At 37.5% G+C, this 11,794-nt stretch overlaps 1 protein-coding gene across 1 annotated transcript; it reads left to right on the forward strand.

Annotated features, from left to right (window-relative positions):
• Nucleotides 581-7,423, forward strand: LOC18785869. The gene is made up of 7 exons (XM_007220201.2): nt 581-2,571; nt 3,429-3,547; nt 4,521-5,147; nt 5,295-5,607; nt 6,476-6,641; nt 6,788-6,890; nt 7,027-7,423. The coding sequence occupies exons 1-7, from the start codon at nt 1,414-1,416 to the stop codon at nt 7,142-7,144; spliced, it is 2,604 nt and encodes an 867-aa protein (XP_007220263.1). The 5' UTR covers nt 581-1,413; the 3' UTR covers nt 7,145-7,423.

Below are 11,794 nucleotides of genomic sequence, written 5' to 3' on the forward strand. Positions count from 1 at the left end.
TTATGGTGTTTTCAAAAACATTCTCATAGTCGAATTTTCTTCCTTTTAGGCCCTGTTTGGTTCAAGGAACAGATTTGAGGGAAAATTATTTCCCATGTCATTTCCCAAGGGATGATAAATGGAAGATTTCTTTCCCATGTTTGGTTAAGCTGGGAAAGTAACCTGGAGATATCACTTTATTTACTTTCGCATGTTTGTTTTGAGTAGGAATGAAAAACAAAATTTGTATAAATTTTCAATTATACCCATATTAAATTAAATTAAAAAAAGAATGCATTTAATGATATATTGTAATTCTAAATTGTTAATGGGAGAAAATGGTCATGAAAATTATGCATTTAATGTTGACTGATTTTCCCAAACTTTCCCATGAGAATGGAAAATAAAACCCAAGGGGAAGGAGGGCTTTACTTCCCCCCATACTTTTCTATGTACAAGCAATTATTTTCCATGCATGAACTTACATGAAAAAACAATTAATTTTCCATCCCTAAACCAAATAAGGGTTACAGAGGTTTGAGATACCATCATATTAATTATTGAGAAAACTATGACAAGTAAATATCACCACATAATTTTTGCAATTTCTGACGTGACGTGGAAAATACCGATGGCCCACAGCAAAAAGAAAATAAATTTTAAACGAAAAACAAAGAACTACGTGGCAACACCTAATAGACCGCCGCTCTTCTCTCTCTGCCCTTTTGGATCGTTCTCTTCCTCTCTCTCTCTCTCTCTCTCTCTCTCTCTCTCTCTCTCTTTCTCTCTCTCGTGTCTCTGAATGTTAATTTATAAATTCTGAAATCATTCTCGTCTCTCTGATCTCTCTCTCCTTTTTTTCCCTGTCTTCAACAATTCTCTCTTTCACTCACATTTGCCTGAAGCTTAGGGTTTCGTTGCAAACTCTCTCTCTCTCTCTGTTCCTCTCTCTTTCTCACACACACCCCCACTGAGATTAGAAAAATTGAAGCTTCAGAGGTACGCCTTCTTCTTCGCACCAATCGAAATTCCGGCATTTTCACGAATGTTCTTAAGCCGATCTATTTGGCATCCGAATTTCTATTTTTCTTCTTCTTGGAATCATCCAATTCTCAATTTCATTTGTGATTTTGTTATTAGCTGTGGGGATGTGTTTACGACCTATGAATGAATTTCGGTTTTGATTAGGTTAGTGTTCACTGTTTCCTCGATTTCGTAATTTTGTGATTTTGAGAATCAATTTGGGATTTGGTTCTGTATGGCTGTAGATTGTGAATGTTGGTTTAGATGCAACTGTTTTTCTGATTATTTTATTATTGTTTTTGACTTTTGGGCTTGGAAATGGAGTGTTAAGGTTTAGGTGAGTTTTGGGAATTGAATAGAGGCTAAGGGTTGGTGATTGGGTGTCCTAGTGTGGGATTTGATAGGTTAGTAATGACGGATTTTGAGCCGCTACAACAGAAGCCAGAATCCGCCGATGCCTGCGCCGATTTTGAGCGTGGATTTGAGGAATTCATGCGTGGGCACTTGGATGAATGTATGTCATTTGCATCATGTAGTTCTCCTCGTAATCCTGATGATGATGATGATGAGGGTGAGCAGCTCGTGCGGAGGAGACGGAGGTTGGATTTGGAGGGTGATGATTTAGCAGAGTCATCCGCTGCCCGACGCCACCACTCCCGGATTTTGAGCCGTTGGGCTGCGCGGCAGGCACAAGAAATGATAACTACCATTGAGAGGAGGAATCGTGAGTCTGAGCTGATGGCACTCGCAGGGCTGCATACGGTGTCGATGCTTGACTCCTCATTCTTGAGGGAGTCGCAGTCCCCTACTTCAAGGCGGCAGGGGGCTGTGGAGAGGCCAAGCACTCAGGCTTCTGCGATTTTGCAAATGTGGAGGGAGTTAGAGGATGAGCATGTGTTGAACAGAGCGCGTGAAAGGGTGAGGGAAAGGTTGAGGCATCGGAGAAGGGTTGAGTCTAATACTAATGAGTCGACCACTAATATGTCTGATAGTCGAGGGAGTGAGAATCAGGGTAGTTTGGTGGATGCGAGTGAGAGTGAGAATGAGTATGGGACTTGGTCACATGATCAGATGGCTTCACAACAAGAACGTGGCGCTAATGACGCGTCTAGTAGGGAGCAATCTCCTGATCTTGGCGAAGTTGAGAGGGAGAGAGTGAGGCAGATTGTACGAGGATGGATGGAAACTGGCATTAGTGATCATTCATCCAATGTTGCTCCGAGAAATAATAGTCCCAGAGCAGAGTGGCTTGGTGAGACAGAGCGTGAAAGGGTGAGAATTGTTCGTGAGTGGGTGCAAATGGCAAGTCAGCAAAGAGGAGCACGTGGGGGCCGAAGGGAAGATCAAGTTACGGGCGTTGGTGCTCAAGTTGATCGAGCTCGTGATGTTCCTGTTGCTGACCATGAAGAAGGCCAACCGGAGCACATTCGCAGGGACATGTTGAGGTTGCGCGGAAGACAAGCTATAATTGATTTGCTCGTGAGGATTGAGACGGAAAGACAAAGGGAGCTCCAATCTTTGGTGGAGCATCGGGCCGTCTCTGATTTTGCTCATCGTAACCGCATTCAGGTCAGTTGCCTCATGAAGATTGTTTATTTGTTTGTATTTTTAACATAAATCAATTTGCTCCCACGGTGTGGTGTCTATCAATGAATGAGCGTCTACAAATTGCCATCTACAGAATTTGTAAATTACTAGAGCTTCAAACTTGAGCTCTGTAATTTGACTGGATTCTTTAGAAGATCAAAATAGCTGAGTACAATCGTTGTCAGGCAAGTAGCAGATTAAGTCTTCATAATATGTTTATGGTCGCATATTAGTGTATCCCTTCATATTAGTGGATAAGTCCTACAAACCAGAAGCCAGAGCTGATGGTTAAGAAAGCATTAGTTTTTCCTCCCTTTCTGATATACCTTTATTCTGTCTCAGTGGGTGATATGGACTTATTCTAGGTTTCTACATCCGGTTGCACGGATATCATTGTATTCACTTGGTTTACTCCCAAATTAACATCTCTATTCCCTGTAAAAAAAATATTAACTCAGACGTTAATTAATAATTATATTGCTATATGGTGAATGCTTAAGTTATGTTAATATAGGAAATAGTTATTAGTTGTCCCCTATGTGTCTTAATACCCATTGATCTTTTTTCCCCTTTTAGTATTCAAACCTAAACCCTAAACCCTAAACCCTGATGAATATTTATAAGTTTTTTCCTGTATATGCCTGTTCTTATTACAATGGCCTATAATGTCATTGCATGTGCTTGCTAGAAGTTGCATTGACGTCATCCTAATATAGTGGAATTGCGTAGTTCTTTCCTTGTTCTGCTCTCCAAAAAGTTCCCTTATATGATAATGTGGATGTTAAACTTCCTGCATAAATGGGCATGAGTTGGCTACTAATACAATTGAACATTTCCAGTCATTGCTAAGAGGTAGATTCTTACGAAATGAAAGACCCGTTGAAGAAGAAAGACCGCCTTCCATGGCTGCTGGTGAATTAGTTCAGTTGAGACAGCGACACACTGTTTCTGGATTAAGGTATGAGATGTTTTAGTCATGCCATACTTCTTAAGATGACTTAATTGGTTCATCGTTGCCTTTATTATAGCTTTAAATCGTATTTTACTTTTATCTGTTTGTTCAGACTTTTTGTGGGTCTGTCTTTTCTGCAATGCATCTACAAGGAAAAAATGAAGTGTATATATCATACGTTTTAAAATGCCATAAACACAGTTTAAATTTTTATTTATTTATCTCTGTTATCTTGAAGAAGCAGTTTTAAGTTTTGTCATCTTTTTGTCATTTCTGTCTGCTTCTGTTGTTGAATTTATTTACATCGTTATAAATTTGTTGATATTCTAAAGCTTGATTGGGATTTTTACTTTTTCTTTTTCAAATTAATATATAAAGCATTGCCCAAAATTTTTTTTTTTTCATTTTTTTAAATCAATAGTAGAGGGGAGATTCAAACTTAAGACCTCTTCCAACATTGGGAGGTTTGTACCACTGGACCAAGAGCTGGTTGGTATTTATTTGTATCTTTAGGAGATTTAAATTTCTTTCCAAGTCTAACGTGCTTTGCAGAAACATTATTAGTGTTCTTGGGCTGGGGTACATAGAAAAATTTCTAGATGGCGTGGCCACAGCAATCATTGCTTTAAGCACCTGCTTTGCTCAAGGTGTGAAATAGAACTGACATAGATGAATAAATGTTCGTCAGTACTACATAAATAGGACACTCGTTTGGTGGCTATGTTATGATACTTATGGGAAAAGATTTATGATATTTCTTCCTGGGATAATAGTAAAAATCCAGAATAAAGAGGGCACTCGTTTGATTTATGTTTTTTTTTTCTTTATTTTGGTTTGGTTTACTTTGTCAGTTGGATTAATTGCTCCAGTTTTATCTATTGCGTATTGTTTGATTCCATTGAAGTGTCAGAATTGTAATGGTCAGAATTGCTATGAATGTCAGTTTGTTAGCATAGTGACAAGTTTGTTTCGTTGTTAGGGAAGGGTTCCGCTCCAGATTAGAAAACATTGTTCGTGGTCAAGTTGGCAGCCATACTGATTCTGCGACTAACAGTAACATTAATGATTCTAGAAGCGATCATACTCAAACAAATGCTTCACAAGATGTCCAACAAGAAAATCATGAGGAATTGCAGACTGGGAGTCATGGGACTGACGTCAATCTGTTGCCTGATCCAATGGGGAACTTGGAAAGCAACACAGCTGTTGAACGTCTCGATTGGCAAGAAACTGCTAATGAAGGAGGGAATTGGCAGGAGCCAATTGCTGAAGATGAGACACAAAACTGGCAGCAGACAACTTTCAGTCAATTCAATGAATGGAGAGATGGTAATGCTGAAGATACTGTTGAAAATTGGCAAGAAAATTCAGTCAATAATTGGCCTCAGGAGACTCCCAGAAATGTTGATGGAGAAACAGATCATCAGCAAGAAGCCCAGGGGATTTGGCAAGAGAATGGTTCTCGGGAAGCTGTTGGAAATTGGGCCGAAGGGCCTTCTGCTCCTGTGAGAAATCGTCGTTCTGTTCCAATTAGAAGATTCAATAGATTTCATCCACCAGATGATGACAACGTGTACAGTATGGAACTCAGGGAACTTTTGAGCAGGTATTTGATCAATAGTAGATGAATTATATGCATTGCAAGCAACGTAGACTTATGATTTGATTAATTTTATGATGGTTATGATTTGATTATTTTTATGATGATTATGATTTGATTACTTTTATGATGGTTACGATTTTTATTTTGCAGGAGAAGTGTTTCCAATCTTCTTCGTAGCGGGTTCCGTGAAAGTCTGGACCATCTAATACAGTCATATGTCGAAAGGCAAAGTCGTTCTCCCATTGATTGGGATTTGCATAGGAATTTGCCAACACCAACTCCGGCTTCACCAGAGCAGGATCAGGAGCAACAGAGGGATGATCAGAATGAAGATCAACATGATGCCATCAACAGACCTTCACTTGTTCTACCATCTCCACCAGTGCCCCCACCACAGCCATTATGGCATCAGGACTTACATCACACTGGCTGGTCTCGTCATAGCATGCATCGTTCAGAAATCGTGAGCCATCTCCCTTATACAAATTTTTTTGGGACTTCATATCACATTTGTTAGCATACTGGCTCTTTTTTTTTCTTCTCTAAATGCAGTTCGCTCAGGTATTCTGATTTTCTACTTTTTTTTCCCTCTCAAAATTTGAGGTGTGGATTTATTATGCTATCATTATGGCTTCTGAGTTCTTAAACCATCACCTGGTTAATAAGTATATAATATAACCATATGTATGATACATTTAATAAAAGGTAATATTTACTTATAAATATCTATTTTTATTCAATATTTAGTACATTAGTAAATATATATTATGTATTTATTATATTAAAAATATCTATTATGTACATAATATAATATTAATATATATTACAGATTTTATAGATTTTTATTCCATAATTAAAATATGTATAGAAAAAAAGAATGTAGGACTAGAAATAGAATTCTATTTTATATATGGAGTCTTTCTGTTGATCATAAGGAATTGGGACCTTAGTTTGACATTACCTTGAGGAATAATGACATGGGGTTGTTTCATTACTTTTTTCCCCTTAATACCATGTGCTATTCTTTATAAATAGCCTAGTACCTAATATTTTGCATTTTTGTGGAAAATTATTGTCCAATTTGATATTTAATGGGGGCCTATCATCTTTCACATGCTTTAAGATTCTTATGATGTCTTTCTTTGCTAAGACATCATACCATACCAAAAGTACTTTTTAAGACTCATTTAGAATGCATTTCGCCTGATTAGTTGATGATTGATGTAAATGGGAGTTGGACTGGATCTTCTATTCTACATTCTTTTCTGTGCCTAGGTTTTAGTTTCCTTGCTCTGTTGCTTTCTTTGAATGTGAATTCTGATTTGAAGCAGGAATGGGAGATGATTAATGATCTGAGAGCAGACATGGCAAGACTTCAGCAAGGCATGAGCCACATGCAGAGGATGTTGGAGGCCTGCATGGATATGCAATTGGAGTTGCAACGTTCTGTCAGACAGGAAGTTTCTGCAGCTCTGAATCGTTCATCTGGTGAAAAAGGTTTGTTTGAGAAATGTCTGTGTGTGTGCAATGGAACTGTAGATGTGATCATTGAAGCAAAATTGTGGATTGGTTTTCATACTAGTATTGTAACTGTCATCTATTGATCTTTCGTAATTGATTTGAAATATGCAAATGCATTGCAGGGTTAGGCGCTGAGACATCAGAGGATGGGTCTAAATGGGGTCATGTGAGAAAAGGGACTTGTTGTGTTTGTTGTGATAGTCACATCGATTCTCTCTTGTACAGGTATTGTGCTTATAACCGTTACACATTCGATTTGAATAACTATTTTGGAACTTGATGGTGTGCAGGATGACTATGGTTTTATAATACACTCTTCTTTGTGTCTCCCCTTTTCCCTTCTTTTTGTTTCTGGGTGCAGATGTGGGCACATGTGCACTTGTTCAAAATGTGCAAACGAGTTGGTTCGTGGCGGAGGGAAGTGCCCACTTTGTCGAGCACCGATTGTTGAGGTGATTCGAGCCTACTCCATACTGTAAAAATAACTTTTAATAGGAAAGAAGGAAAGAAAAGAATAAAACTTGAATAGAATGACTTGAATGGTGGAAGGGGGGGAATGCAGTGGTTGTTCCTTAGGATGAAGATGATTGGGAAGCTTCTGAGGTCCTCCTTTTTTCTGTAGAGTGTTTCAGTAGTTGCCGATGTTTTTCTGATTATATATGGAAAACAGAATGCGTTGTATAATTGGAATAACATATGGCACTCTTGATTCATCATTCTTGCGTAAATAAAATCTTCTCATAAAAATTCTTTTTTTGTTTCTTTCCCCCTTCACTCTAGCTATCATAGGCAAAAGCAAAAATAAGTAGCAGAATCTTGTGTCTAGTAAATTGACGCAAAATTAGTAGAATCTTCATTTTGTGACTAAGTTGGGAACGAGAGAAAAAATGGACACGGTAAAGATTTAATTACTACAGTAACTTTAGTGGTTTTATTTATTTATTGGGTGAAAAAATCAATTACTAACATTATTTTTAATGTACTAGGAACATAACTAACATTTCCTTGTGTCACGATTGACAGATTTTTTTCTTAAGTATAGTATAAGTAGGAGCAGAATGAGATATTATCTTTGTACAAGCTTGGGTTTGGTGACGTCGTGCAAGTATTCTCACTTTTGTAATTTTGACTACAGCTTCCTACTTTGTGTAATTTTTAGAAATCTGCTTTGTGGAAATGTAACCTTGACTTGCAATCATGAATGGCAATTTTTTTTTGCATCTCAAATTCTGTACATACTTTTTCTTTTCCTTCTATTAAATCTCTAGCCTCTGCCCACCTGAGATAGCCGATCAAAGGTAACGCTTTTCTTGGTTCAGGTTGGGCAAGGCGCAAGCCCTTTCGAACCAAGAATCCCAACCCTCAAATTCTTGGGGTTAGTTTTTTTGGAAAATTAGCGATAAATTCTTGGGGTTAGTTTAAGTGGCAAGGGAATGGGGAATAATGAATTAGATGATAGAGAAGTGCTTGATTTCCTCCAATGTAACAAAAAAGTATAATTAAAAAATCACAACTATTTTTTACTGCTCAGAGGAATCAGACAGCATCGGAATGGTAGATAAAGTTTCAACGAAGTCTCGTGGTGTTAACTTATGATTAACCAAACCTATAAAATTTATGCCTTCAAGTGATCAAAATATGGTTCGTAGCTGTTTGTATGGAAAAATATGATTTGTACCATATTTGGAAAATGGACCCAAGATGGTTTGCTTTCCAAATAAAATTACATTAGACCCAAGCCCAATTTCTTTGTTTCATAAAACCAACGAAAAGGGCTGTTTTGGATTTGGGTTAGTACTGAGCGAAGCCCACTTAAAAACCCAGGTTGCGAAATGATCCTAGTTTTAACCCACACTAAAGTTAGAAAATGAGTAACCGTTACCAGTTGACCCACGTGACAGTTTGAAAATGGGTTCTCGTCATTAAGAATGACTTGACTGCTATCTCTCTCAGCAAGGAAAGCAGGTTGGATAATGGACGCCAAAACCAAGAGGAATCATATTCCAACTAGTTTTCCAGTTGCGAAAGGATGACAAATCAAAGGGATATCCCTTAAAACCACTAATTTCATCAGAGATATCCTTTCTCCTACTTTCGGATTGATGCGTGAGGACAAATCAGCAGCTGACTTTGGACAACACCCAAGTATCCTCCTCCAGGTTTCACCGTCATCATTATGGACTTTTGCCTTTAAATATAGAGGCTCAATAGCAGCACAAGAGGAATCTCTCTTCAAAATTATACGCAACGTCTTGTAAACACTTGAACAAACTTCAAGATTTTTCAAATAGCCAACTTGCTGCCCAGATAACCAGTTGACAACTCCTGCATTTATTTTTTATTGCTCCACCATCTTTATGGTATGATTCTTGTTTAAATACTCAATATAGTTTTAATCGAAACAGTTGAAACCTGTATAGATTGGATAAGAGAAATATCCAATCTCTTCAATATTGTAACTTGTTCTTGAAAAAACAGCTAAATGGAGAAATCTTTGACTTTCATTTTAATTTGTTATCATACTGGAGCTGGATAGAGAAATCTCCAGCTTTTGGAAATTTTATTCCCTTTGCAGTTTTCGTTAATCGTACTTTACACTCTTGTCATTTACCTTTTTTGCATCGTACTTTCTAATAGTTTATATTCCCGCATTTTTATATATGAACTTTTTGATATAACTGCTCATTACTAGATAGACCCAAAATAAGGGTTTTAGGTTTGAATAGGGCTTTATTAGTCAAAAAACAACGGTTTATCCTAGCTTGTATCGTACCATTGGACCCGAATTAGCTAAGTCGAGGGTTATCTCGAGCTCGAATTAGGTTTCTGAACTCAATTAAAGGAGCATTGACCTCAACATTGGTTTTTTCCTGTTTGGCTAAGTACCATCTACATTTGCCAAACCATCAACGCACGATTGAAAGAATATTGAAGTCCTCTTAATTGAGGCATAGAAAAGAACTCGTCCGAGCTAGTACCCCCCTTGGAATACAATGCTTGATTAAAGATCCAGAACAAGCGCAAGTCCATTAAACAGGCACTCTACATCATATATACTAGGTCTATTGGGTTGGTCTCATCTCCAATGGTGGCACGCCTACACAATCTGCCATCGGGCTAAAAGAAGCAAGTCATCAGGGCCCAGCCCGTGCTCGCCTGCTCTTCTTAACCCAATCCAACTTTCAATTTTGTTAGAAATTGAACAAGTCCTCTCACGAGCCAATAACACTCAAGATTTCAAACACGCACGCCCACACACATACACAAAATTTTGGGGGGAGGGGTGGTGGGAGAGGTTTGGGGTGTTTGATTCAAGTGACCTAATTCTAATGCTTAAATGTAATCAAACTCTAATTTTAACAACATTGACAAAAATAAATATCAAAGTGTGAAATTAATGTGTAACAAACACTAGGGTTTTCGGAATCCACTCTAAATAATCCTGGACACTCAAGTAGTGAACTCTAAATGTGCTGATGAAAATATTCGCAATCAAGACTAGGTCTAGTGGCTCAAGATGCATTGATTCTCTCTAAAATAAGTAGAGTACGGGGCTAGTACGCGTGCTTTCCTTAAAATCAATCTAGGTGTGCTTAGTACTTTGAATTAATTATATGGAAAACCCATTAAGTTCAAAGAGAATATGAACATCACAAGAAAACCCTAATAGTATGGTGTTAACATTAGGCATTCAAGAAACCAATTTACATGGATGATTCTTACTTCATCCATTTATTGCTTAGGAAAACATAAGGGTACATATAATCCCAACAACCTCAAGAAACGTTCTTTCAAAGGCGATCAATCAAAGAAAAACATACATCAAGGATAGATTCAATTAATGAATGGGAATTCATCAACAATATCTAGAAATTCATAAACTCAAGTATCAAAACAATAGAGTAATCATGTTTAGGGCTTCAACCTAAGCTCTAGCTATGGAGTTTAGTTCCTCATACTTATTTCAAACACAAATTCAAAATATAACTAGAAAGAGTTTATAGATTTTGTGAAAGTGATGGAAGCTCAAGGTCTTCAATGGCGGAAATCTTCCTCTCCTTCTTGCTTGGCTGCACCTTTTACTTCCTCTCCAGCTCTCTAGATCCAAATTTTTCGAATCCCCCCTTCAATTGGGCTGATGCCCCTTTTTCTTTTGCTCCTCTCTCACCCCCTTCATTTCTTCATTTCCAACTCACCCATCAATAACATAATGATTCTTTTTCTCCATGTCATGATGGGATTTTTGGTTTTTGTCTTCACAAAGATGCTCTTTGTCTCTGAAAATTGCACTCCATCAAGGTAAGTTCTTGTTACCAAATGGTATGGTAACAAGAAGAATCAAGATGACATCATGGAGTAAAAACTGGCCCAAGACAAACCTCTAGAGCTAGGGTCAAATGCTGGATCGGTTGGGTAGTCTATACTTGTTCAATGGAGCTCAAATATGGATATGTTGTAGTTAACATCCATTGGAACAAGTTTCATGAGAGCTTCACTGCATTCGAGCACCGAAAGATGTTTATCCATAGTCAAGAAGTTAACCTACGAAAATGAGCAAAAACAAAAATTATAACCAATAATGCATTTTTAGCTCACTTTCATTCTAACCAAAATAAAATTCTATAAAAACACAAAAAAGAAGTAAAATGCTATAAAATGTCAAGAACTAACTCAAAATATTGGGTGAATAACATGATAAATCATGTGTAAAAATGAACCCAACAATGCTCCTTATAATAGATTACACAATCATTCTTACTGTGTCAATCTTCTCATAATGAAGGCCGAGATCTTTAACAATCTGTTTTGCACCATACGTGGTTTTAGGCAACATTTTACAAAAAGGAAATACTTTTTTTCAACACTTCCATCAACATGTTAAAAGATTGGGTGACAGGACCCGATTCAAATTTCACTTTGGAATCCGAGCCGGACCCTGTGCGTGTCCGACACCTGGTGAATGTCAGACACAAATGACCTATTTGCCCTTCTATACAAAACACGATAAAATAACAAGGTTGACTTCTACCGAAAAAATCGGCAGAGTTTCCCTTGTAACTGGCTCAATACCAAATCATTTACACCTGCCAAAACAAGTATATATATATATATATATATATATATACAAC

Source organism: Prunus persica, chromosome G2 (assembly GCF_000346465.2).
Source record: "Prunus persica cultivar Lovell chromosome G2, Prunus_persica_NCBIv2, whole genome shotgun sequence".
Classification (NCBI taxonomy): domain Eukaryota; kingdom Viridiplantae; phylum Streptophyta; class Magnoliopsida; order Rosales; family Rosaceae; genus Prunus; species Prunus persica.